General features: G+C 60.8%; 1 protein-coding gene across 1 annotated transcript in view; it reads left to right on the plus strand.

The window, feature by feature from the left end:
* The window catches only part of LOC119099444 (talin-2-like), a gene marked incomplete at its 5' end in the record, with an annotated part of 32,603 nt that extends 16,282 nt beyond the window's left edge, over nucleotides 1-16,321 (plus strand). Inside the window, 20 exon segments of the mRNA XM_037222600.1 lie at nucleotides 335-1,248; nucleotides 1,726-1,962; nucleotides 2,750-2,916; nucleotides 3,099-3,308; nucleotides 3,649-3,790; nucleotides 4,117-4,227; nucleotides 4,587-4,829; nucleotides 5,164-5,289; nucleotides 7,781-7,930; nucleotides 8,185-8,337; nucleotides 8,626-8,836; nucleotides 10,664-10,743; nucleotides 10,745-10,789; nucleotides 11,449-11,574; nucleotides 12,301-12,465; nucleotides 12,693-12,917; nucleotides 13,281-13,408; nucleotides 13,887-14,117; nucleotides 14,609-14,732; nucleotides 15,275-16,321. Coding sequence (XP_037078495.1) covers nucleotides 335-1,248; nucleotides 1,726-1,962; nucleotides 2,750-2,916; nucleotides 3,099-3,308; nucleotides 3,649-3,790; nucleotides 4,117-4,227; nucleotides 4,587-4,829; nucleotides 5,164-5,289; nucleotides 7,781-7,930; nucleotides 8,185-8,337; nucleotides 8,626-8,836; nucleotides 10,664-10,743; nucleotides 10,745-10,789; nucleotides 11,449-11,574; nucleotides 12,301-12,465; nucleotides 12,693-12,917; nucleotides 13,281-13,408; nucleotides 13,887-14,117; nucleotides 14,609-14,732; nucleotides 15,275-15,433 — 3,947 coding nt within the window.
* Nucleotides 16,322-27,709: the final 11,388 nt, after the last annotated feature.

Here is a 27,709-nt window from a genome sequence, read left to right on the forward strand (position 1 = left end):
CGGCGTGTTGGAGAACTGGACGTGTGCACCAGAGTGCTGATTATGTGGTGTCATTTGTTGCTGTGAGAATGCTATTGATTTCTGCGGCTCAGCACGAGCTGTGAAGATTTTCTTGGATGCGTTTTGCTGTTACCGAAAGACAGAGTGTGAGTGGTTAGAGCTGATTCTCCATATCGCTGACTTCATGCCACGCTAGTTTAAACGGAGACTGTAAGAGGCCGAGCTGAGCGCGTTGTTTAGTGCTTGCTTGCGATCGTCTGCGGCATTGTCTGCGCTGCATCGCGCCGTCGTCGGTCGCCCACCGCCACGCGCTGATGGCCGCCTCCGCGCGCAGGCGACGGCATGACCGGCATCGCCAACCACACGCGGCAGCCGGAGCCGGAGCGGTTCGCGCAGTCGGTGGGCTCCGTCTCCGATTCGATCTGCGGTCTGATCGAGTCGGCCGCGCAGGCCAGCTACCTGATCGGCGTCTCGGACCCGACCTCGGTGGCCGGCCGGCCGGGCCTGGTCGACCAGAGCCAGTTCGGCCGCGCCCGCGACGCCATCCAGCAGGCGTGCCAGGCGCTCACGGACCGCACCAGCAGCCAGCAGCAGGTGCTCTCGGCCGCCACGCAGATCGCCAAGCACACGTCGGCGCTGTGCACCAGCTGCCGCGTCGCCAGCGGCAAGTCCACCAACCCGGTGGCCAAGCGGCACTTCGTGCAGGCCGCCAAGGACGTGGCCAACGCCACGGCGGCGCTCGTCAAGGAGATCAAGGCGCTGGACCAGGACTACAGCGACGCCAACCGCCAGCGGTGCGCGCAGGCCACGCGCCCGCTCATCGAGGCCGTCGACAACCTGTGCAGCTTCGCCAACTCGCCCGAGTTCGCGTCCGTGCCGGCCAAGATCTCGACCAAGGCGCAGCAGGCGCAGCAGCCGATCGGCGACGCCGGCAAGCGCATCATCGACGGCTCGTGCTCGCTCATCACGGCTGCCAAGTCGCTGGCGGTCAACAGCCGCGACCCGGGCCGCTGGCAGTCGCTGGCCACGCACAGCAAGGACGTGTCCGACTCGATCAAGGCGCTCGTCTCGTCCATCCGCGACAAGGCGCCCGGCCAGAAGGAGTGCGAGGACAGCATCGAGAAGCTGTCGGCGAGCATCCGCGAGCTGGACCAGGCCAGCATGGCCGTGGCCAGCCAGAGCCTGGCGCCGCGCCGCGACAACACGCTGCAGGGCTTCAGCGACCGCGCCGAGAACGCCGCCAGCCAGGTGAGCCGCGCCGAGAACGCCGCGAGCCAGGTGAGCTGCGCCGGCGCTACCGCAGTGGGAAAGGCGCGGGCTGGCTTCGGCCTGTAGAAGGGCTAGTCTTTTAAAGGGACTGGCCGTGAAGGCGTAGAGTACTGGCGCTGGCCCGTGCGTCATGTGTTGTATGCAGCGGCGCAGAGGCCGGGTAGGACCCGTGTGATGTTCATTTGTACTTAATTATGTGTTTTAGACCGTCCCTTACCGTGACCGTGGATGCATAGAAAATGTGCTCTTAATGTGCTTAACCTAGGCTATTACTCTTCCCCATTCGCGTATTCGCACACATTCAAATATTAGTCCCATATCAGTCCTGATATAAGCCCCAAATACTAGTGCACGAGCCAAAAGTTTTGGGCGCACAGCACTCAGTGCTGTGGCGTTGATGCTCTGCGGCCGGTCCGTCGCGGCATCGTTCTGACCCGTCCTGCCCGCGCTCCACAGATCCTGAACACGGTGGACAAGGTGCGCATGGCGGCCAAGGGCGAGGCGGAGCGGCTGGGCCACGGCGTGACCGCGCTCACCTCGTTCTTCGACCCGCTCGTCTCGTCCGTGGTCGGCACCAGCTCGCACATGATCAACACCAAGCAGCAGATGATGCTGCTCGAGCAGTCCAAGACGCTGACCGAGTCGGCGCTCCAGCTGCTGTACGCTGCGAAGGAGGGCGGCGGCAATCCCAAGGTAAGAAGCCGCGCCGGCGGCAGCACCGGTCGGCGCGCGGCCTCGTGTGACCGGCGGAGGGATCAGACGGCCCTGGAGGAGCGATGGTGACTGATCGAGTGCTCGCGTCAAGAGGGTAACGCCTGGTGAGCTTCTCCCCCCTCCTCTCAGCTGCCGAGCACAGTCTGGCACATGTGAAACTCGCGCCGGCTGTGGGGCTGTGGATAGAAGAGCCATGATTGGAAGGGTTTAACGTGATGGCGTAGCAGTTATTTTGCGACATTTCGTGTCACTGCCACTGTTTTCACCTGTGCGAACTTTTCCCCGTCCCGCCAACTTTATTTGTGGCTCTGCCAAGAGTTATTCTGATCAGCTATCCTGTGTTCTTATTGAGATGCGCCTTTTTCAGATATGGATACACCTTTCCCGCGGTGAATGTGACGAAAGGGACCAAACTCACTACGACTTTGACCATTTCCCGTTCCCTTGTGATGCGTGCCCTTCAACTAGCCATCGTTTTCTTTTATCTGCATTTTTTTTCTTGTTGCTGAGAGTGCCGTGCTTTCCACCCACTTCAACCACAACTGCTCTGAATATTATAAGAACAGCTACAAATGCCACGTGATGTATCGGCGTACCAAGATGCCCCGGATATATCCATCCCAGAGATATCGTCAGCACCGATCACAGTTGGTATTTGCCGAAGTCTATCCAAGCCTAGTGTTAATGTGTGGACACGTGGCGGCGTAGGAGATCCGGGCCCGTTTGTGCTGAAATTCCAAGTCGCCTGACCGGCTGGTGCCCCCAGGCCACGCACATCCACTCGGACATTGACGAGTCGGCCGACACCATGAAGGAGGCGGCGCAGGACCTGCTCTCCAGCATCGAGCACCAGGCGGCCAACGCCGGCTTCGTCAGCGGCGTCATCGAGACCATCAACAAGTCGATGGTGCAGCAGGACTACACGGACAGCAGGTGGGCGGGTGCTGTGCGCCACACGTGGGGAGGCGTCTGGAGGCGTGCACCGGCCGGCGCCGCCTCGGCCCGGCCGAGCGGACTACTGCGCCGGCGGCCGACGGCAGGCCGGTGGCCGTGCTCAGCTCGGTCCCTCTGCGGCGTGCCGTGGGCTGAGCGACTCGCGCGCCCTCTGCCCGCAGGGCCTACGGCGACCTGAGCTTCGTCGACTACCAGACGCGCATGGTGCAGACAGTGCGCGAGATCAGCAAGACGTCGCAGGAGATGTCGCAGAAGTCGGCGACCGAGCCGGGCCAGCTGGGCCAGCTGGCGGCCGACATCAGCCACCACTACAGCCAGCTGGCCGCCGACAGCCGCGGCGCCGTGATGGTGGCCAACAACTCGGACATCAGGTGAGGGCCGGCCGCTGGCCGCCCGCACTGGTCTCCAGCCTCGCGCTCGGGCCGGCCGCAGCACCGCCCTCTCTCCAGGGTGGGGTAAGATTCCGGCCGCTGCCGCCGCTGGCCTCCAGCCCCGCGCTCGGGCCGGCCGCAGCACCGCCCTCTCTCCGGGGTGGGGTAAGACACCGGCCGCGGCCGTGCGACTACGTGCTGTGCCCGTCGTCCGGTGCGATATGTGACTTGGGTTTATTTCACCTGTCGACAAGTTCCCCTGTGTACCGCTGGTCACCGGCCGTGTATCCCCTGCGTTTCCTGACATATGTCTGGCCGTTGACCCCGCGTGTTGCCGCAGCAACCGTCTGCACTCGTCGGTGCAGGACCTGGGCCAGGCGTGCGTCGGCATCGTGAAGTCGGGCGGCAGCTGCCAGGCCGCGCCTGGCGACCAGGCGGCGCAGCGCGACGTCGTCGAGTCCAACAAGCTGGTCCAGGACAAGGTGCGACCGCCCGTGCCGCCACCGCTCGGAGACGGCCGCCGCCTAAAGGTGGCACCTGTCGCGCTGTTCTGAAGCGGCCCACGTGTGTCGGCGCCGGGAGCCGTGGGCGCGTGTGCGCCGCCTACAGATGTCGCGCGCGGCGGACGCCGGCTGCAGAGCTGTGTGGGCCGCTCGGCGGCGTTACGTTCCCCGGTGGCGGTCGTGTGACGGCGCCGCTGACACTGGCGGTTGTGGGGCGCGGCCGGTCGGCCGGTCCGGTGCGCGCCCTGGCGGCGGACCGCCGGCTGTCGGCGCGAGGCTGACCGAGCTGCCGTCCGTGATGGCAGGTGGCGCAGGTGCTGTCGGCCCTGCAGGCGGGCTCGCGCGGCACGCAGGCCTGCATCAACGCCGCCTCCACCGTGTCCGGCATCATCGGCGACCTGGACACCACCATCATGGTGAGTTCGAGTTTGCTGGCTGCCGCCCTCAGGCCTCCGCCGACCGCTGGACGTCGCCCCTCCGACCGCCCGCAGGCAGCCGACCCTCTTCTTTCATTCATTGTTGGCGGCTGCAAAGCTGTGTCTTAATGCGTAGTTGCGGAGTGGCGAATGTTTTTTTTTTGTCACCTTGCGATATCCCCCCTCGATGCCGGCGACGTTGACGTGAACACCAGGCGGGTGGCAGTGGGCAAGAGCCGTGGCGCGTAGGACCTGTCGAGACTCGACAGGACTCGTCCCGGCCGTTGGACGGGGCTGCCCCGCCCGTCCCGCGGGCGCCCCGCCTCCCCCGTCTGACCCCCGCCCGCCCCGGCCGCCAGTTCGCCACGGCCGGCACGCTGCCCGCCGAGAACGAGGAGGACACGTTCTCCGACCATCGCGAGACCATCCTGAAGACGGCCAAGGCGCTGGTGGAAGACACTAAGACGCTGGTGGCGGGCGCGGCCAGCACGCAGGAGCAGCTGGCGTCGGCCGCGCAGAACGCTGTCGCCACCATCCTGCAGCTGGCCGACGTGGTGAAGCTGGGTGCCGCCAGCCTCGGCTCCGACAACACGGACGCCCAGGTCAGTGGGCGCGCCGGGCCGCGGCGGCGGCGGCGCGCTGCGCTCGTGCCGTGCAGCCGGCCGGCCGGCGCGAGGCTGCCGATGTGGCTGCCGGAGCCGGCGGGCCGCTCTGTTTCGGCCGCTGCAGAGGTTGTGGTGCGAATCGGCGCAAGAATGGCGCGAGTCGGCGTAGTAATGGCGCGCTTCGCTAGGGATCGCCACGACAGGGTGGCGGCAGCGGCGTGCGTGGCCAGATGGCGACAGGTGATACTCAGACGCTGTGAGTGGTGGCGCGGCGTGGCGGCGCCAGCGTGGGCGGGGCCCGCCGTGACGCCGCTGCCACCGCTGCCGCCAGGTGATGCTGATGAACGCCGTGAGAGACGTGGCCTCGGCACTCGGTGATTTGATCCACGCCACCAAGTCGGCCGCCGGCAAGCCCTCCACCGACCCGGCCATGCTCAACCTCAAGGACTCCGCCAAGGTGAGCGCGGCGGCCGGACCCGCGTCGTCTGGGGACGGGGCTGGTTGTGGTGTGGGGCAGGGTGAGAGGCGCGCCGGACCCGCGTCGTCTGGGGACGGGGCTGGTTCTGGTGTGGGGTAGGACGGGAGGCGCGCCGGGCCCGAGCTGGTGGCGGGGGTTGCGCGGAAGCTGAGACCACGCGCGGCAAAGTGGTCGCTCCGCCTGGTTGAGCATCAGCGGTGCTCTGGGAGCCACCTGGCGTCTGCCGCCTCCCGAATGGGCAGGTCGGCCGTCTCAAGGTCGTCCGATGCAGGGCCAGTCTGGGCTGTTGCCTTGATGACAGATTATGGCGGCGGTTGCGTGTCGATGTGAGGGGCTGGTGCGCTGAGTCAGGTGTGAAGGGTTGTTTAGTCTCGTGAACCGATGACTGCCAGCGTGAGCGAGTCGAACCGCCCTCCGTTCACCTCTGTTCATGGAATTCTTCACGTTAGTGGGCATGCCATCCGGGAATCGTGACTATGGATGCGTTCGATTAGTTCGGACGGCGCGGAGCTCTTGCGGTGTCGCGGACCCATTGCCGCCTGGCCGTTTTGCCGTCGGGTGAGGACACATGCCGGACCTTTTTGTACAAAATATCTGGTTGGTGGCCCTGAGACAGCCGTACCTTGGTGACTCTGAGATAACCGCAGCCGAAACGCTACATTGAGGAACGAAATCGTGCATGTGTTACGAAACGTGGTTGAAACGCGTCGTATGGGCGGGTTATTGGCCAGCACAAGTTAAGTGACACCATAGCATCGATTTCACCGTTGTGTTTTCTTCAAGACTCAAAAGCCACATGCTGCTGTTTCAGACCAAGGGCAGTCGAGAAGGTCGCTACAGGTTACGGCTCAATGGAAGGGCACAAAACATGCATACTCCTCACGTGGGCTGTGCCGTCCTGAATTAATCGAACGCACCCCATGTGATAGGCAGGTGGCGTGGGCACAGCAAAAGGTCCCATGATTCCATAAACACGGAACCCGACGGGATCCGGGATCCGCCCCTGGGATCCAGACACAGACGTGTTATGCCATGGGGAGTGTCCTGTGGTGGAGGATCCGTGACATGTGCGTTGCATTGACATACGCGACAAGATCTTTCGGTAGTTGAACACCCCTAGCGTGAGGTTTCTGTCCAGTATCAGTGCGATCTGGGGACGTGTGCGGGCGACCACTCACTTTGCGTGTCTTCTCTATGTAGAGATCTGGGCTGTCATCCTTCTCCTTCTCCGACGTTTTGTCTGTAGTCAAAACAGAAATAGAACTCAGGCGTGCGCCTCCACTCACTGCCGACTCTCGGCGTTTTTGAAACCCCCATCCGCCTTTTTCTCTCTTTCTCTGCGTGCACTGATTTCTGTTTCTGTCTCCACCGCCAGGGGTACACATCAGAGTCAGACTACGTTACTGATTGGGCCGTGTCCGACCAGGAGGAGGAGCTAATCCGCTTGCTTAGTGTCGAAAATCTCAATCAGCCGCAAGGCGATATTGACGACGCCAAAATTATCCGCAGCTTCTGAAGCCGGCCGCGCGCGCGCGCTGGAGTCCCGCGCGCGGCCGGGGGTGTGCGGCAGGGCCAGGCCCCCGTGTCACGCGTGTTCGCTAGGGACGTCTCGAGACGGTGGTGACGCTTTGGTGCTTAGAGCTGGCGCGCGCTGGGTAATCGCTGGCCCAGCAGTGCCGCTCATCTGATATTGGAGGCGGGGCGAGTCGCGCCCTCTGCCCCGCGCGTCCGCTGGAGAGGCCCAGAGACGGCGGCCAAGCCGTGGCACGGATAGTTGCTGCGCGCTAGAGAGCCGCAGGGCCAGCATTGCCTGTCAGTCGGCGTGTATAAGAGTTGAGGCGGAGCCCGGTGGTCTGCCGCGCCCGCCCGCCAGAGGCTCGGGGCCGGCGGAACTGGCGGTGCGGTGCGCGCCAGGGTCGCTGCCAGGCCCGTCTATCTGTCGCTTGAGCTTTAAATACACGAGTTTTGATACACACGCCGACTGTGGGCGGGCTTGCGAGCCCCGGCTAGCGAGAGACGGAACCCGTCTCGGCGTCCGCACCTGCCCAGGTAGGCTGGCCCGGCGTGCTGAGCGCCCTCCTTCACTAACCGGGGCGTGCTGGCGCCGCGTCTGGCTAGACATAGCTGTGTAGAGTGGCGCCGTCTGCGGCGCGCTGGGCCTCCGCTAACCCGCCCGCCCGCCCGCCCGCCCGCCCTGCCACCCTGTCTGTCAGCTAGAGCCCGCCCGAGTCCCGTCTGCCAGCCAGCCAGCCAGCCTGCTGTGTGCATAGCCGCCTGCGGTGTCCGCAGGGCGTCGCCGGCAGGCCGCCCGGGCGAGGCTGGAGCATGGCGCCCGGCTCGGCGCCCGACCGCCGTCCGTGCTCTGAGTGCGTGTGCGTGCGTGTACGCGTGCTGTGAGTGCGTAGCGCGGCCGTCGGCCGCCGCCGGCTGGCGCGTCGCCGCCGCTCACGCCGCCGCCGCTCGTCCGCAGGTGATGGTCACCAACGTGACCTCCCTGCTGAAGACGGTCAAGGTGGTGGAGGACGAGCACAACCGCGGCACGCGCGCGCTCGAGGCCACCGTCGAGGCACTGGCGCAGGAGCTGCGCGCCTTTGACTCGGCCGAGCCGCCCAAGAACAAGGTGGGCTGACGGCCCGGCGCCGGTGCGGCGCTGGCGCTGCCGACCGCCGCGCCTCCGGTGTGAGGCGCGTGAGGTCGACATGGGCCGACGCTTTCGTTTGGAGGTCCTGGACGTGCTCGAGGCCTGTTCGCGGAGGTTCGGTGAACCGCTGTGACCGTCTGGTGCCTGCGTTTGTGGTCACCTGCCAGTGTACGCACGATGAACACTGCAATGCCCATCACCCACGTGTGACTGGCTCGGCGCCAACCCGCCAGGTGTCGCCCGAGGAGCTGATCCGCGCCACCAAGCCCGTCACGCAGGCGACAGCGCGCGCTGTGGCCGCCGGCAACAGCTGCCGCCAGGATGACGTCATCGCCGCCGCCAACACCGGCCGCAAGGCTATCGCCGACATGCTGACCGCCTGCAAGGTAGGCCGACCCGCCTCGGCGGCGGCGGGAGCTGGGCTCTTGCAGCGCCGGCAGCGGGGAGGGGGGGGGGGAGGGGGGCGCTTGTGACGGTCGGGGGCCGCTACCAGCTTCTCCAGGCGGTGCTTGTGTTCGTTCCTGCCAACCTATCCTGTGAAGTGGACGGCGCGGTTGAATATTCATAATTGTTGGTGTGGTGGTAGCCCGCGCCCGCCCCTGTTCGAGGGCTCGCGCCATGCTTTGGCTGTCCCCGCCGTCCCCCCGGCCACTGAACGCCGGCCGTGTCGGCAGGGAGCGGCATACGCCGCCGAGTCGGCCGAGCTGAAGACCTGCACGCTGGAGGCGGGCCACAGCATCGCGGCCGAGTACCGCCGCCTGCTGCAGTGGGTGCTGACGATCCTCAACAAGCCGACGGCCGAGGCCAAGCAGCAGCTGCCGGCCGTCAGCCGCCAGATCGCCCAGTGCGTCACCGAGCTCGTGGCCGCCGCCGAGCAGCTCAAAGGTGCGTGGGGTCGCGCGCCGGCGGCCGTCCGCCGCGTGCCGTGGTCGTCTCACCCGCCCGTCCCGCCCCGCCCGTCCTGCCACGCTCACGCACGCTTGCTGAGGCGCGTGGCGACCGCACCGTCTCGCCGCACACGGTTTTACGACGGGGTGGCTTCGTTTTTGCTTACACGTAGCGCGTTCTTTGTCGGGTTGTCGGTTGTCGGCTCCACCCCATAATGCCTTTTTCGTTGCTTGGCTACCGTCCTCTGTGTCTACCACGGGCGTGTGTCGGCGAGCTGCTGGGACGGCCGGCGGCCTGCGGCGGAGTCTCGGCGTCCTGGGGGCTCCGTCCGGCGCCGGTGCGGCACACACTCCTGCTCCCGGCCGCCGCCCAGCCGCGGCGCCAGCAGCTGGTCCGTCGCTCTGGCCGCCGGCGGCGACGCGGCGCGCCAGCCCTCTAGCTCGGTTGTCCGCCGTCCGTGTGGGAGTGACGTGGCGTCCGCCGCGCGGCGCGTTTTTGGCCAGACTTGAGTGGTTTTGCTGCTGCGCACGCGCGCGGGCGCCGGCGTCGAGTGCTTGTGTGCGCGTGTGCCCCGTCTGACCTGTACGTGTCCGCGCAGTGGAGAGCGGCGGGGGCTACAGTCGCCATGGCAACGGTGAGTGCGTGCGTGTGCTCGCAGCCAGCGGATAATCCACGGAACGGGACCTGTACGTAGTCTAGCAGGAGCTGCCGACCTAATCCCTGGCGTGGACCGGGCGCGACGTCACCGGCCGGTCAGCTGGCGCGTGACGTCAGCCGGCGTGTGACGTCAGCTGCCGGTCAGGCCCGCGTGCGCGCGGAGCCCGCCGCACCGCAAGCGCCTCGCTGCGGTGGGCTCGGCGCCGCGCGCGCCCGGGCGCCGGTGACGCCGCCGCCCGGTCCGGGTAACCGAGTGATGCCTGCGCTTCCACTGATCTCCGTAGCGGCCGGCCGGCGCCTCTCTTCGTTGACCTGTCTGGCTGTGGCGGCGGGCCGCCGTGGGCCGGCCGTCTGCCTGCCGAGCATGGGAATGTGGCGCCGGGGCGGCGTCGCTCGCGCCGCCCGCCACCGCCCGCGTCGTAGCGTAGCTGGACGCCCGCTCAGCCGGAGCTGACGCTGCTGCGGCGGCCGCACGCGGCGCGTCCGAGCGGCTCGGCCGCGCAGCACCGAGCTGCGGCTGACGCTTTGGATGTTGTCCGACGCTCGGCGACAGATGGCAGTGTGGTCAGTTTTCTTCCGCTGGTGTGAAAGCTACGTGTTTGATGGTGTAGCTGCACATACGTGCAGGTAAGGGAACTGGTGCACCGCGCCTATCGCGGGCCAACCTGACACCCCGTGCATCAACACCACTCACTCGTCAGGCTTATCTGATTAATCCCATAACACCTACCTTCTGAGGTATGACATATATAACAGGTGGCTTCTGGTGGGGCCATTAATCACGCTCTGTACTGTAGATGATGGACCCGCAAATGCCACATGGTATGTATTCAGCAAAAGCTTACATGCCTACATGCCAATCGAATATCGTGGCTTAGATTGTCTTCAAGTGAAGTCCTTTCTCCAGCCTTTGCGCAGTGAAACACGTCTTGGGCGAAACATACACACGCGAAAGCAGATCTGACGGAGCGTGGTCGAGACGTCGGAGCGCTGGCAGCTCGCCTGTCTTCAGCCCCCTCCACCGGCCGCTCGGCCGTCTCCGCCGGGCGGCCTCCCGTCCGCCGCGCCGCTCCCGGCCGCCTCCGGACAGCCGGTCTGTCGTCCCCGCGGCGCCGCCCGCGAGCCCGGGCCGGGGCGGTGCTGACGGGCGCGCCCTGTGTCCCGCAGGCGGCGACTGGGTCGACCCGGACGACCCGTGCGCCATCGCCGAGACGGAGCTGCTCGGCGCCGCGTCCTCCATCGACGCCTGCCGCCAAGAAGCTGGCCAGCCTGCGGCCGCGCCGGCCCGTCAAGGTTTGTGCGGCGCCTTTCGCCGCTCCTTCCGCCACGCGTCCGCGCACGCCGCCGCTGGTGGCGGAGGCTCGGCCCGCAGCCGCGAGCGTGGGCTGGCCCCGGTGTGTGCGCTCAAATGGCGCCGCGAAGCGCTGACCTGCAGCGGGTTCGATGCGGTGAACTGAGCCGGCGTCACTTTGTACGGGGTCATTCTGTTCACGCGCGAAGCGTGCGGCGCTGTCCGAGCGTGCACGCGTTAGAAACTGCGAGCCGTCCGAACTATGTATGCCAGACGCGCGAAGAAGGCTGGTTTGAAGGCGTTGTAATGCGGTTGAGACGCTGCATAGCCACGGATGTATCGTCGTCGCGCTCGAGGCCGTACATCCCGTTGGTATGTTGTGTTGGCTGATGCTCGCCGCGCTCTGGGTAGTGACGTCATTGCCGGCCCTCACGGGCGCGCTGTCAGGCGTCGCCGAAGAAAACATGTGCGGCGAGAGGGTGAGCACCCGGCGCTAAGATATGTTTGATATTCTTGGTTGTGCCTTAAATCAACCAGATATCAGACATATTATTAGCGACGGGCTGCACAGTCGTCGGCGGCCGCGGCGCTGGCCGGGCCGCGTGGCTGACGGCCGACTGCCGGCCCGGCGCCCCTGACCGAGCCGGCTGGCCGTCCCCAGGAGGCCGACCAGGACCTGAACTTCGACGAGCTGATCCTGGACTCGTGCCAGGCGATCGCCGCCGCCACCTCGGCGCTGGTGAAGGCCGCCTCGTCGGCGCAGCGCGAGCTGGTGGACCGGGGACTGGTGAGTGGGGCGCCGCCGTGCCGTCCGGACCGCCGTCAGACGGCCCGCTGACGACGGTGTGCTGAGAGCGGCGCCCGGCCGCTAGACTGCCCGTAATGCGTGCGACTGTTCGGGTAGTTGTTAAAAATGTTTTGATTCGGGGAATTTTGATTTCGGCGTAGTGCACGGAGAACAGGGGGTGGCACGCACGGGTCCATCTGGGGTCGAGACGAGGTCTAGCCTTCATGTGATACTTAGGCTTATTGAGCGCTCCCAGCGATGTGCACAATATGTCGAGGCTGCTCTCATGTGTTGTAAGCTCGTGACCCTTCCGAGTTCGCACGATCGGACGGCTGAGTTGTAGCGTGACCGGGTGTCGTTCGGCGCGTGCGTGCCGGCAGCGTCCGTGCCGAATGTGTCAGGACGGGCCGGGACGAGCGCGCTCGCCACCCGTCACGCGCTGTTCTATTGTGCCGTCCGCTGTCGACCGCCGGCCTGTCGTTGCGCCTGCGGCGCCGCCCGGCGCCTGTCGGCCGTCGGCGTCAGACGGCGGCGCGGCGCCAACCCTGTCGTCCACGCCGCTCTCGAGGCCGGCTCCCTGTCGCCGCTCTCCTCTCCGCCCCCATGCCGTGCTCCCGCCCGGCGGCCGCCCCGCTGCCACCCCGCCCCCGCCCCCGGGGCCGGCGGCCGCGCTGGCCGGCCGGCGTGCGGCAACTGTGCCGCTCTGAGCGCGCGCCGCCGCCGCAGGTGAGCCAGCGCGCCCACTACACCAGCGAGGACGGCCAGTGGTCGGAGGGCCTGATCTCGGCGGCGCGCACCGTCGCCGTGGCCACGCACAGCCTCTGCCAGGCGGCCAACTCGCTGGTGCAGGGCCACTCGTCCGAGGAGATGCTCATCTCGGCCGCCAAACAGGTGAGGCGGCCACGCTGGCGCCGCCAGTGGCCGCTTGAAATGACGCGGTGGCGTTTGTCACCCAGTTATTGATTGAAGCCGGTCACAGTTTGTGCAGGTGCGTGAGCCGTCTGGTTGTCGTGCTCGCCGGTCGTGCCGCCTAGGCGGCCACGGTTGCCGGTTCGGTGAAGCGAGTGCGTAGCCTGCGGAGCCCGGTTCTGTCCTTTGACTGCCGCGCTGCCCGCCAGGTGGCCGGCTCCACGGCCCAGCTGCTGGTGGCCTGCAAGGTGAAGGCCGACCCGGACTCGGCGGCCACGCGCCGCCTCCAGGAGGCCGGCAACCGCGTCAAGAAGGCCACCGACAACCTGGTGCGCGCCGCGCAGCAGGCCATCGAGCAGGACGAGGAGCGCAGCCTGATCCTCAACAAGCGGCTGGTGGGCGGCCTGGCGCAGGAGCTGGACGCCCAGAGTGACGTGAGTACGGCCGCGGCGCCGCCGCGCTGCGTCTGTGAACAGCGACGGGGCGGAGATCCCGCGGCGGACGCCAGCGGGTGCGCGGGTAGTTGGGATTTGTGCCGCGGGTGTCGTGGTGTTCTGCTTCTTCGTGACGTCACGGGCGGGCGTTGCACGTCCGAGCTCGACGTAATGGCTCTAAAAGTCAGGCGTAGAACGTTGAAGCGAGGCGACGGTCAGTCGATGCGTGGACCCGTGATGGCGCCAGCGAGGCCGAGCTGCGGCCGATGCCGCGGGCGTGGGCTCGGCTGAGCAGCGCCGGTGTGTGTGACCGGCCGCCGCCGCTGGGCTGCCGCTGTGCGTGACCCGCCGACGTGCGACCAGGTGCTGAGGAAGGAGCGCGAGCTCGAGGACGCCCGCCTGAAGCTGGCCGCCCTGCGTCGCGCCAAGTACGGCGAGGGCGGCGACAGCGAGGGCGAGGGCTACCTCAGCGGCTACGACAGCTCCACCAGGTGCGCTCACTCCCGCCTGGCCCAGAGGGGATGCACTGCGCGGTGGGCGCGGCTCCAGTGTGGGTCGAGCCGGCCAGAGCGCCCCTCGCAGTCGCTCGAGATCCGCCAGTGGCGGTCTGCACTTCCGGCCGGCGCTAGGACTGTATGGGCCGTAGTTACACTTCATGTTGTTTGATGGGGCACGGTGTAGTATGTGTTTACGGCGTGTTGCAATGCCCAAGCGCTCAGACGTGGTGTGTCGATATGCGTCATGAACGAGCTTTCCGCTGTTTTTTTTTTACTATTTAATCTCTGTGACAAATGACACGTAAGCCTCTGACCCGCTGATGGTCGGGAGTGCCTCGTTGGTCCGGAGTGGCCGGGACTCCTGTGTGTTCCGAGATATCCGGCGCCTGCGTGCCCGTGCCCCCGCCGACCCGCGCCAGCGGTCGCCGTCCCAGCGCCGTCCGCTAACGCGCGCCCGCCGGCCGGCCGCCAGGTACGACTCGTCGCGCCACGAGACGTCCCGCCAGGAGGCGAACGGCGCGCGCAACGTCAGCTACACCACGTCGTCGGCGCACTCGACGCCGCAGTCGACGCCCGGCAACACGCTCAGCAAGAAGTCGTACAGCGTGACCCGCGAGTTCGCCGTGAACCAGCCGGGCGGCGACGGCACGGCTGGGCTGGCCGGCGGGCTGGCCAAGCTCACCATCGAACGCTCCACGGCCAGGTGCGCGCCACGGCCCGGCTCCGGGCTCTCGGCTGGGCACCCCGTGGGAGCGGGGCGGCGCGCCGCGGTCGGCGGGGAAGGGGGTGTCTGGCGCCGGCGGCTGCCCCGTCTGGGATCGGCGCGTTTGTGGTGCTTGCGGAGCGTAGAGGTCTTTGTGAAGCTTGCCGTGATCTCGTGTCTTGAGTTATGTGACGCCCTCTCAACCTTCACCACCCGCACCCCACCCGCCTCACCCACCTCATCCCGACCCCGCCTATTACTTCACTTCTTGTCCGTTCCTGCCAGCTTTCGTGGCGTTCGCTGAGGTGAGCTGACCTGACCTGACCTGACCTGACCTGATCTGACCTGATCTGACCTGACCTGAGCTGAGCTGAGCTGATCTGACATGAACTGACCTTACCTGAGGTGAGCAGAGCTGGAATGAGCTTACCTGACCTGACCTGACCTGACCTGACCTGACCTGACCTGAGCTGACCCGCTCGTGTTGGCAGCCCGGCGGCGGACCGTGGCGCCGACATGGACAGCTCCATCACCGAGGGACCCAGCTTCTCGGAGTCCCTCAAGCACTTCAAGAGCTTCGCTGGACCCAGCAGTCAGAATAGCAGTTTCAACAAGGTCAGTGACTGGCCACAGTGCAGCCGCTGCGCGCGCGTGACGCAAGGTGACGTCAGGCTTAGATGACTGCTCCCTTCTGAGCGACTTGAATAGTTTCGGCCCGTATTGCCAGGGTTTGTAAAAAAGTTCGGCTTGCAGACGGCAGCGGGCTCTCACTGATCACATTGTCATTAATTGGCGTCCGGTCGATTGTTAGCAGCGGGCCGCGAAAGTGTCAGCGGCCAGGTCCCTGGGCGGCCGAACCGTCTCTGCGCGCGCTGCTGCCGCCGTCTGACCCGGCCCCCTCGCCAGCCGTGTGACCCCGGCCCCGTCCCCCGGCCGTCTGACCCTGCCCCGTCTCCAGCCGTCTGACCCTGCCCCGTCGCCAGCCATCTGATCTGGCCTCCTCCCCAACCGGCTAACCCGGCCTCCTCCCCAACTGTGTGACCCGGCCCCGTCCCCAACCGTCTAACCCGGCCCCGGCCCCAGCCGTCTATCCCCGGCCCCGTCGCCAGCCGTCTGACCCAGCCTCGCCGTCTGACCCAGCCCCCGGCCGCCCACAGTCGAGCAGCAGCCACCACAGCACGTCTGTGACGCGCGGCGGCGACCCGCTCGGCTCGCTGGCCTCGGCCGAGCAAATGCTGTCGCAGAGCTCTCAGCGCGTCGAGAAGACTATCACCATGAGCAACACGAGCCGCTCCTACCGGACCGGCCACACCTAGAGTCGCCGCGGCCGCCGAAGACGCCGACGCCGACCGGCGCCGGCGCGCTTCGGCCGCGCTGCTTCTCGTCCGTATGCCATTTAACTGCGCGGCTGTCGCGGTCTGCGGGTGGGCGGAGGCGGCCCGAGCGTCCCCGGACCGGAGGCGCCGCGGGTGTCGACCGGCGGGCGCGCGCGCTCGCGCCGCGCGGCCCGGAGGAGATGTATGGTGCAGCGTCCGTCTGGTAGTGACGTGTGATTTGTGCGTGCCTATATGACCACTATAACCTGGTGCTGCGGCGGCCGCCGCCCGCTTCGTGTGAGAGTCAGCGCCCAACATATCACGACTAGAGTGGCAGTGTGCGCGGCGACGCGGCCCTGCCGACCCGAGGACGGCCGCGGCGTCGGCGCGAGGTCATCGGAACGGCGCGCCCCGGCCGGACCGGCCGGCACGCGACGGGTTGTGTGTGGGCCGGTGGAGGGTGGCCCGCCGGCGGCGCGCGCGGTCAGTAGCAGGTCGTCTGGGAGTCACGTGGCCGGTGATCTCCTCGCCAGCGGAGGGCGGCCGGTGAGGCTGCTCGGCGTGGCCGAATACCGTCTGATAGTTATTGACAGGGGCGGCCTGGTCTGCTGAGTGTTAGCTGAAGATGATCCGAGTGAAGCTGCCCAGGGAAGGCCATGCGAAGGCGGCCGGACAGGCGCACTCCGGGTCGCTCGGGGCAGTATTAATGCTGACGCGCGCGCGCCTGTATATTCGCTTACCTTGGTCCGGACAGACCGCCGGATAACGCCTTACACCTAGGATACGTCTAGTAGGATAAGCGTTTTCATAACAATTTGACTATTTCCGGTAAGTTACGACGTAATTCGGTGTTGTACAAAACTAAGAGGAAATATACTTTTACCCTAACGCATGTGTTTGGCGGAGCTGGCGCGGAAAAGCTGGCGTCGTGACATGGCGATAATAGTGTGAGAAGAACCTCGACTTGCTATGCCCCCCCCCCCCCCCTTCAGCTGTAACCCGGGAGCAGTAACCATACTCGAGCTTGGTTATCCCCTTGCGGACGGACGAAGCGTCACACGAGCGGCGGCCGCGCCGCGCCGCCCACTCCCCAGCCGCAGCACCGTCTACTCCGCAGCCGCGGCGTTCGTACACCAATGCGAAGCTCTGCGGAGTTAGCGAGGTCCGGGCACGCCCCAGCCGCCGACTGGTGCCGGGAGGTGCCCCAGCCGCCGACTGGTGCCGGGAGGTGCTCCAGCCGCCGACCGGTGCTGGGAGGTGCCCCAGCCGCCGACTGGTGCCGGGAAGTGCTCCAGCCGCCGACTGGTGCTGGGAGGTGCCCCAGCCGGCCGACTGGTGCCGGGGGGGGGGGGGGGGCGCTCCAGCCGCCGACTGGTGCTGGGAGGTGTCCCAGCCGCCGACTGGTGCCGGGAGGTGCTCCAGCCGCCGACTGGTGCTGGGAGGTGCTCCAGCCGCCGACCGGTGCCGGGAGGTGCCCCAACCGCCGACTGGTGCCCGGACGTGTTCAGCCCGCGGTGCCCCAGCCGGAGCATGAGCCGGCCGTCGGCTGGCGCTCCGCCACCGCTGGCGGGCCTGGCGGCCGATCCTGCCCTGTGGATCGACGGCAGCATAACCAACTGCCGTGACGAAGCTGGTTGGGTGTTCCAGTTATCGACGATTTTCTTCGGAAAGAGCAAAGCGCACAAACTTCGTCGTCTTTAAACTGAGGAAACCTACACAAGCTAGTTTGTTGCCATACTTTAGCGATCCACGTGAAGAGGAGTTTCAAATTCATGCCAGGATTTGGCGGAGATCGGTCAGCTCTTACCAAATTTGGTCAGCCGACGCCCGAGTTAAGACTGCTGGCAAACACCGGGCCCAATCATTCTCAGCCATAATAAGGGGATCATCCTTCTATCCTTTGGTCACGAGAAAGATAAGTTGTTAATCTTCCCAAAAACCAAACTACTCGCCGGTGGTTCATCACAGAATCGACGTCGCTTACATGACTCGACTGGCTTCAGCCAAACATCGTACCAGAGCGAACGTTCGCGGGAAAACCAAGAGCGTCCGCTGCGAGGAGCGGCCACGGCTTGAGAAACACCCGGAAACGCGGATCGCCTTAAATCACCGAGTCGTGCTGCCGATGCTGCAGAATGCGCATGCGCAGGAATTAGTTCATTTAAGCCTGATTGATGTGGGGCGGCCGGCCCGCGGCTGCGCGATGGTCGCCCGTAAATAACCAGCCTTCCTGCCCGGGCCGGGGTGTTCGTTATTGCAGCATCAGATGCGGCGGTAATGGCGGCGTCGCCGTGCTGCTAATGCTGCAACAGTGTGTGATGGCCTGACCCGGTGGTCGGCCCGCCGAATTCCAAAGGCTCGGCGATGCTGCGCCGCTGAACAGCCGTTGTTGTAGAGGGCAGCACCGGCTGGCCGCCTCGGGCATGTCGGCACAGGCGCTGCGCGACGAGTTTTGGGCAGGGAGGTCGTGGGTGTCAAAGATGCACGCCGGTGATGTTCGACGGGCGGTTTGGTGGGGCAGAATCGCGTGAGCGGCATTCGAATCATGTGAGCTTCGCGGCCCGACCATGTCTCTCAGAGACTTCACAGAGGTAAGTCGCTGTTGCCCGTATGTGCGATGTTAATTTGCGTCGGTGATGCCAGATTTTCGTCTATAAACTCAGCACTTTCGGGCCTAAGATGTCGTTACAATGTTTATGCAGCAGGCTGAAACTGTGCGGCATCGTCAACACTTGCGGTTGGTGATTGCTTCGCCATATTTATGTGAAGGTGATCGCAGTTCATCTGCTATCAGTCGAAGGCATCGCCACACTTCACAGCGTGGCGATGCAGTGGAATGAGCTCCCCGGGTCAAACCAGCTTTTAGAACCGTTAGGTGCTGCTCCTTCACCCGCTCCGCACGGATAGTACCTGGATGGTAGAGGCTTGCGTGGTTCGGGCATGTTCGTGTGGCCGTGGTCGGCACTGTGCAAATGTGAGCCGGAGCAGAGGACGTGCCTGTTACGCTGGGGAGCGAGTGCGTGTTTCAGCCCACGCGACGAGTTTTCGCTGACATGCACAGCGACTGGCTGAGCGTCCATCACCTCTGCGTCCTGCAGCACTGGGGCATTAAAGCCGGACGGTTGTCTTGGTCCGCTGAGGGGAGCCGAGCAAGGCGGGGCGGGGCCGGCGTCAGGAGCAGGCCTGACGCCGGGTCGGCCGCTGCCGGCGGAGGCGCCGCTTGACGAGTCCGCCCAGCCGGCTGAGAGGCGGCTGTCGACTGAACCCCGGCCGCCCGACACCGGCCAGCTGCTCGAGACGCGCCCCACCCGGCGCGAGGCGCGCCCCAGCCGGCGCAGGGCGCGCCTCGCAGGCTGACGGGCCGACCGGCTGAGACGCCGGGTGGCGGGTGGCGGCTGCCGGCCGGCCGGGCCGGTCCGCCTCGCGTGCTGGGCCGCCCGGTGCGCCTGCCGTGACCCCGCCCAGCCCTGCTGCGTGCGTGGACCGGTCGCTGCCGCCGCCCGAGCCGTCGACGGCGCCGAGGGTGGCGCTGTGTGTAACCGGGATACCGCTGCCCTCCGCGGTCTGGTGCTGCCCTCCACAGTCTGGTGCTCCACAGTCATCCGCAGTCTGGTGCTGCCCTCCGCAGTCCGGCGCTGCCCTCCGCGGTCTGGCGCTGCCCTCCGCAGTCTGGCGCTGTCCTACAGCGGGATGTTGCGCCCTCCACCGCGAAGTTACTGTGGTCCGGGCCCCATCATCAGCACGTGATGATGGGAGTCGCAACCATGATGTGAACACGAGTTTAATGTTCTCTGGGCCCGGGGGCGACTTCGCAGTATCACAGCCACTCTACAAAAGGGCACGGTCGACGTTACAAAAGGGCACGGTCGACGCTTAAGAAAGGCACGGTCGACGTCACAAAAGGGCACGGCCGATGTTACAAAAGGGCACGGTCGGCGTTAGAAAAGGGCATGCCTGACGTTACAGAAGGGCACGGTTGGCGTTACAAAAGGACACGGCCGACGTTACAAAAGGGCACGGTCGTTCGGGATCCAGCCGTTGGCATCCGAGAACTGAAGGAGTCATTTGAAATGTTTGTTTTTGTTCACCCCGTACTTGCTTTAAGCAGGTTGGAAACATCCATTTCCAGCCAGGATTTTATCGCGGCCCCTGTCGGGCCCCAGGCGGGCAGATTGAGTGGGCCGTTACAGGATGCCCAGCTGGGTTCTGACGGGGCGCCAGCTGGGTTTTGACACGTCACCAGCTGGGTTCTGACAGGGCGCCAGCTGGGTCCTGACAGGAAGCCAGCTGGGTTCTGACACGTTGCCAGCTGGGCTCTGACAGGGCGCCAGCTGGGTTTTGACAGGGCGCCAGCTGGGTCCTGACAGGGCGCCAGCTGGGCTCTGACAGGGCGCCAGCCGGGCTCTGACAGGGCGCCAGCTGGGTTCTGACAGGGCGCCAACTGGGCTTGGGCTACGCATAGCTGGGCTGCAGGTTTTGTTCCCTAAGCCTAACCTGGCTGAACTACAGGTCTTTTGAAGGAAGAAGTAACGGTTTCAAGCCTCTGGCATTGTGCTGCTTCATTTTGAGCATATATCCTGCCCTGAATAAACTTAGAAAGCGGTTTGAACACTAATAACCCATGTTCTTTTTAAGAATCATACGTTACTGAAAAAGACACGTATTGTGTTGTCAACTTTGGAAAGCACTCCGCTTTTGAGCAAGGTCGCTTTGTATGGCATGGGCTCGGGTAAGCATTTTCATTGCATTTTAGAGCAGTTAATCTGAAATGCTGCCTTCGTTTTCCAAAAATGAAATTCGACGGCACCCGTTTCTGAATAGCCATTATCGGATTAGGGCTGCATTTGCCAACTGTCCCCGTTCGGGAAGGTCTACAGGGACCTGGCCGATCTTTCTGGTCCAGGTGTCTGACTGGGATTTGTTGCCACCTCCATGGCCTGTCACTGACCATTGACCGCGACAGATGGCTTTGGTCTTCGCCTGACATCAAGATCAATGTCAACTGAAACAAACAGCACGATGGGAGTGTCCGTGCAAGTGTGCTCAATATAGCCTTAGTTTTATCGGTAAACGGCACGCTGCACAACCACATTCCACATGTGACTTTCACAATGAAGAACGGATCATGGACCCGCCTTTGTCCTCAACAAAGCCGAGTGTTGGAAGCCCTACAGCTCAGTGCAGGTCAGCTCCATTGACGCCGCAGGGACAGCGTTTGCCACAGGGTTTACATGGTCATGTGACACAAATGGAGAGGTGCCATGCAGTCCCGCCATACAGACCAGGCGTCCCCCCCCCCTCCCGGTCACGTGATCCCCGTACCTATTTTGACATGGCAGCGGTGGCCTCTGTCGCCGTCGGAGTCGCCGGGTTCTTCTCAATGGCCGTCGAAAACATACAAATCAGCAGCCTACGGTAAGAGATGTCTATTCAGTGCACGGTTGCCCTTCTGAACTAACCCTGCAACCGAGTATCACTTTCACTTTCACCTTGTCCTTCGCAATAAACTGGTGGGGTCATACCAAGCCAACTCAACGATTTTTTGTGTAGAACAACCTACAGAAAAAGTGCAGGCTAGGCGCTTTACCGAGGGTCGACAGGAGATATAAAACAAATTCTCATTATCATCACAATTTAAGGGAATAGTTCGATTACCTTCTCATACAGGGTCGCTAACACACAGGGCAGCGAGAAAGAAAAGCAAGGTCAAAACATTTACTCAGTCATCCTTAAGAGTAATGTCGCAAAGTTTTAAATGCAATAGCTTTTATCACTTTTGGGTGTAAGTGCCCATCTCTTCATTTAACATACCACACACTGGTCCTGTGTTGGCACCTAAGTGGTTGAGTGTTTAAAGAATTTTTTTAAAGTAATCATGCTTCTTCAAAGATGTACTTTACGTCAGTGTAGATAATACTTTGAAGTAGCCATGGTTACTTAAATATTTACTTTGAACATTCAACTTGTTACTTGCCGCGCCAAAACAGCACCAGTGTGCGGTAGCGTAAAATAGAGGCGAGCACTGAAAACGGATTTACGCCACGATGGCGGGTAAATACTCAGCTGCAGGCTCTGGGAGGAATGGCACACAGACGTATTTTGCTCTCGAGCCATGGGTGCAGTCACCCCTCCAACAGGAGTCAGTACTCCTCTCTCAGGTGTTCAACCATCTACGTCACTCCCGCCATGGAGTTTAACCCATTTCTTTTCCAATGGCGCCGGCAGGGGTGGATCTAGCCTAGAGTTGTTTTATTTTGGGGGCGGGGGCCAACCGTTCGTCGCCAGCTGGCTGGTGTGGGATCCTGAGGTCCAGTGCATGGTGCCTCTCGCGAGTACCTAGAAGGGACACCATTCAAAACCGAAAAAGCATCGAAATGCTTTTGAATCTTAAACAGAAGTTAAAGCAAAACAGGTGAAACAGCTTAAGTTTAAACAGACGGTGAGTAGACGAAAATCTTATGAAGTTCTGGAGATATTCGGGGGTGGGGTGGGGGGCAAAACGTACTCTCAGAGGTCTTTGGGGCATGGCCCCGTGCCCCCCCCCCCCCCCCCAGGATCCGCCTATGGGCGCCGGCAGTCACCCTTAACGTTAACTATTACTAGAAGGGTGACCCGTTTTATATGTCCTCTACGTAAGGGTAAATTCTCGTGTATGCCTTTATGTTGGGAGTGAATTTTATTCCCACCATGCAGGTGAGCCCTTAACGCGTACTCCCTGACTGCGAGTTAAGAGAAAAAGATGCCCACGGTTTGGAACGTGATCCTTTCATTTTGTGTTAACTTCTGCTGCGAGGTTCTTGTCTGGTTCCATCAGCTGGACGGTATGGGACGGTGCAACTTCATTTATAAATTTCCGGCTGGATCGGATTAGTTTTCAAACATGATATTGACGACTCCTTTCTGCCTTATTTACGGCTCCTTTCACGGCAAACGGCAAACAAAATTACTTACGGCACACTGAGGCCCATAAATGGCATTGTTGCATGTCTACATACTAACCTATGCGCTGTCATCTTTGTGCGCACGGCTAAGTAACAAATCGCCGTTTGCACTCAGGAAAAGTTGTTTTTTAAAGGTCTGCTCAACTCAGCGTACGCAAAATCCCACACTACCACACGTATGAGTATAATTATGACGTGGACTAGTGACATCACATACCACCCTTTTGGCGTTTTGACATAGTTTGTAAACACTCATTTGCCAACCAACATGTATCACAAAAGACGTGTATCAGTGAACTGTGTCTTCAACGCAATTAACAGTTATAGTTTAGACACTGATCGTTCTTGAAAGGCACGAAACTATGGCGTCGATACCAGTAGTTTTTCCGTGGCTGGCAGCTGTAACATGACCTAAACATGAGTGTGCACAACCAAACCCGCCCCAGGTTCACTACTGCAATTCACGTGTACCAGACCGTGCAACCACCCCTAGCCAACTCTCGTCAGCAAGGGGCACCAAGTATACACCGGCATACCTTTTTCACCACCGAGGAATTTCGGGAAACTTTGAGTAAAGCCACAACGTAGGTCAGATGTGAGCATGATCATCTTGATTCGACAGGCAGCGTCGACGCGCTTCTCATGAGCAGGCTTCGCGGTGAACACCGTATGCAATGTTTCCCACGAGAGGAGCCGGTCGTCCTCGCTGATCAACTTGATGAACATGTACATGAACAGTCTCCGCCTCCTCGACGATGAGTTTTCCGTCAGTTAGACTCGACAGCTGTCTGGATAGAGGCAGACTGAACACCGCTCGAACTATCGGAACTCATGCAGATGTGCCAGAGACTGGTCTGGAGAGCACCGAGAACAGCACACGAATTATACACCTGTCATTTGCATTCATATCTTGGCAAGCATTTTCATCATGGACATGCAGTGGGTATCAAATTACCATGGTCTACATGCTCGTCCGCTAAAATTGCTTTGCTCTTTATTTAGCATGGTGCCTGGGGAGAGCTTTCTGTCAAATTGGGGGGGGGGGGGGGTTGAGCTTCAAGCTAGGAAGCGGAATGGCTGGTGTCCATCCAACTTCCCCCAACTTAGATAACAACCCTGGTGCTTGTTGCTGCTCTCATGTAAGTGAGGCTGTCTACGCGTCCTAGACTATCATCGCTACATACCGGAAGCATTTATCTTAACATGTTGTGAAATACCAATTGATAACTAAATCATCAAGTCCTTAAAGACGTGCTTTTGCATGCTGTCACTTTGAGCGATGAATGTGATACTGGATCATAATTTCCTTCATCATTGCCTGCTGCAAGACTTGTCGGGCAGTCCGGTTTGCAGGTGCCAAGCCATGCAGTTGTCATGCAGCCCTTGTCTGGATGAGAGAGCAATCTGTTTTCTTTCAGGCCTCGTCTTTTGCTTCCAACACTGCTCATATCAATGTAATAAGTACATACCTGAAAATATGACTGCTTGGTTTCGTTTTACTTTTTACAGGTTTGTCTTTACACTATTGGTTTGAAACTTTCAAATTTATTGAGTGTTTCCCTTACCCTGCATGGCCACAGTCTAGTTCGGTTTAGATCGAGTCTGAGGCATGACACACCTTAGTTTGTACAAGGTTGGTCACTCATGCGGATTCGAAACGTGGCGTGTTTAATACGCCGTCCATGATTAACCTAAAGCCACTTCAATGATTTTGGGCTATCATGCATTGCAAATGTTAAAAAATCACAAATCCCTATACAGATCATTGATCACGGATGACTACAGCCACATCTTACTGTGCGACTGCTGGCTCCCGCCCCCCCCCCCCCCCCCCACCGCCCCCCATCAGCACCTCACCACCATCATACCTCAACCCACGCCAGTTGCCTAAGCAGCTTTTTGTGGGGAGCTGAAAAGCTGTTTTATTATCGGCACGTCACGCTTCTTGGAAAATGAAAACTTCGGCGGTATCACAGCAGGTCCTCTGTATTCTCTCCCTTGGATTCCCTGTAAGCATGTGAATAATCAAGGGCTCATCTTGAGTCATACCCACGACACGGATTCTTTAGGAATGGTTTTGAAGGCTCTTCTGAATTCCAACCAACCACAAATATGGTGCATACTGAGGTATTGTCACCAATATCTGACAACAGAACGCAGCAAAAACGGCGCAGATGTGCGTCAAGCATCCCCATTGTGAGAACATCGCAAGACTGCAGATTGTGCGTGGCTCTCCCGGGCCTGCCGATGATACATGGGACGCCGCTTCTCACGCACTTCAGAAAGTGCGTTACGTATTACGACTAAGGTCTCAGTAGTTCGTGAAACATTCTCTCAAGGAAACTGCTCCGCCTACGAGCCACTCGTGCAACGCACAAAATTGCGACATAAAACAAGACGGCGCAGTTTTTGCGCGGTAAACTTATCCCTGAGCCACGACAGGCTTGTGATAACGCGGATAAAACATGCAGCAACCGTCGGTAATGGCGGCAAACTTATCGTTGCCTACTCACCTCCACACGTGGTTCGGACACAGATTCTCTTCCCAGAGGAGGGAGCCAAAGACGTTCCCCCAGTGGTGGATTAAAGAGACAGCGAAGCCGTTTCACTGAAAGACACAAGCGACTGGCTCTTCTAAAATCGCTCTGGCCGAGGAGTGATTATAATCTTGCTGCCAGAAGACTTACTACCATTATTGAATATTCGTGACTGAGCAGTAAACTGCTATGAAAATCTTCCGCGGGTGAGTAAATAATGCATTACCTACCAACGATGATTTAATTTGCGGATATAGGTAAACCTGCTTTCAGTGCACCAAATCCCAACATTTCATGACTTGGGAGCAAAAACGTCCGTCGGCAACCGCGGATGTCACGCATCTATTGAGTGTCATGATGCTGCTGCGCGTAATTCCTAAGAAAGAGATGGCATTATTGCGTTGTTTTCCAGGTAAAGAAATGCTGCCTGAATTGTAAAGGTAATGCTATCAACCAGCCACAAATTGCTCCGAATGTCCACAAGGAAACAGACCATGGCGGAAATGGCCCCACTATTTACTCACGAACAGCAATCGGATACAGATTGGACCTGAGGTTCGGTTCGTTAAGATTGGCCTCGTTACAAGGCCCATCGTAACGACTTCCAGAGAAGATGGTTTTCCTTTCCGAAGAAAATGATTAATGCTACAAATTTACCTGCATTCCTCACATCCGCGCGGTTACACGTTTCGGAGCGTGCGGAACTCGGTCTTCGTGCAGAGGATAGTGGCGAAGCACTGCACCTTTGGTCAGAGCACCTCGCGTCAGCTGACTTTCTGCGATACTCACGGTACTGACTCCACTGCACTGACTCCACCGCACTGACTCCACCGCACTGACTCCACCGCACTGACTCCACTGCACTGACTACACTCCACTGGCCGCACTCCACTGACTACATTGCACTGACTCCACCAAATACACTGCAATGACTAGACTGTTCTGACCGCACTGCACTGACTACACTGCACTGAGTACACTGTACTGACTCCACTGCACTGGCTTCACTCCACTGATGACTGCACTGGCTACACTCCAATGGCGACTACACTGAACACGCTTCACTAACTACACTGCACTGACTACACCCCACCGATGGCTACACTGGCTGGACTCCACTGGCGATTACACTGACTCCACTCCGCTAACTACACTGCGCTGACTACACTCTACTGACGACTGCACTGGCTACACTCCACAAATACACTGCACTGACCGCACTGCACTGACTACACCGCACTGACTACACTGCACTGGCAACACTCCACTGACGAATGCACTGGCTGGACTTTACCCTGCTTAATGCGCTCCTACTGCAGGCACGACACGCTCCCCCTACGACTGACTGAGCTCCCCGAGTAGAGTCACATCACCGATTCGTTCGCACCTGGCTTCGCCTGGTATTGAGGACCTGAGAAACACTCAAGACCTTCACCCGTCGGGATTTATTCAGCACCCGGATCGTCGGTAATGTCATGGGTGGAACACTCTTCCGCCAGCAGCAGTATCGTCATCCGCAGTTGCAGTTGAGCACAGTTGAGAGGGCGAACGCTGATACACTTTCGAAAAACCTTGCCAAGTATTTCGTGACTCAACACAAGCAGCACTTAGTAAAGGAAAGCGATAACCTTCTTCAAAATATCGTTTGTGTGGGACTGACAAACTTCGCCGTTTGTCACAGCCTACTAGATGACACAGGGCGCCGAATCGGGGCATCTAGACAAACTCGCCGAACGCGCTGCTTGGCACTTAAGGTGCATAGTGTTGCACGGCGTTCCTGAAACGCCTATAGCCCTTCTTTGAACGCTCATGGTTTTCTGGCGTTTCATAAAGTGCCTAGAAGTAAAACATCGGTCAGGTAAATAGCGTAGCAATATTGCCTGCGTAAAACTCCGAAAGTTACATGAAACTCGACATCATATCAAAGTAAAGTTTATACCTGATATGCTAGACTACGTCAAACGCCTTCGACTGATACATGTTAAACTCCATGGAACTATGCTGAGGGGCTAAACAGTCAAGCAGAAGAGCCAAAGCTTTATGAAAACCCAAAACCGATCCATCGGCTCTGGAGCAACTTGGAATTTTCTGCCTAATATCTTCATTCGCCGTACGTGGTAGCATAAGGTACCATCATTTCCTACATGAAACACTTCGATCTAGCACGGTTGTGGAAAATGGCTGGTGAACTAAGTAAATCAGCATGCATATTTAAGGTAGCACAAAAGTAAACTAAACGCAAATTACATCTGAAAAAATGGAGGCCCAGTTAACATTGCTGCATCCCCCCCCCGGAAAAAAGCGTGGGGAACATTGCTCCATGGTCCCCTCCCCCGCCCCTGTTCCTATACCCAAGCCCTTCGCCCTGGTAGGGCCTAGGCCATGCTGTGCTAATAAAATACAAAAATATGTGCAGCCGGAGCCGCGATGAATTGTTGTCAGGGATATGTTCGCGGGCATTTTTGATATGCAGCATACCCACGTCACTCAGAAAACCACATGATGTATTAAACATGCTGTTTGGTCACAGTCAATGCATATTCATGTCTACATCAGTGCGCATTGTGTCAGTTCAAGCACCTGACAGCAACTTTTGGACTTTTTTTGGCCTCGCGCGAACGACTGATTTAAACAGCATGTTTTACCACTACGGCATCTTGCAAAGACAATTGAACGGGCCAAGACCACCAGTGAATGCCGTGTTCCATTCCTGCATTGTACCTTGGTAAAAGTTTGGTAAACTGAGTCACCTTATTCTAGTAAAAAGGATTTCTAGTCAGATCTGTCCTATTGTGCTG

The sequence above is a fragment of the Pollicipes pollicipes genome, unplaced genomic scaffold, assembly GCF_011947565.3.
Source record: "Pollicipes pollicipes isolate AB1234 unplaced genomic scaffold, Ppol_2.1 Scaffold_4740;HRSCAF=5597_pilon_pilon_pilon, whole genome shotgun sequence".
Lineage (NCBI taxonomy): Eukaryota > Metazoa > Arthropoda > Thecostraca > Pollicipedomorpha > Pollicipedidae > Pollicipes > Pollicipes pollicipes.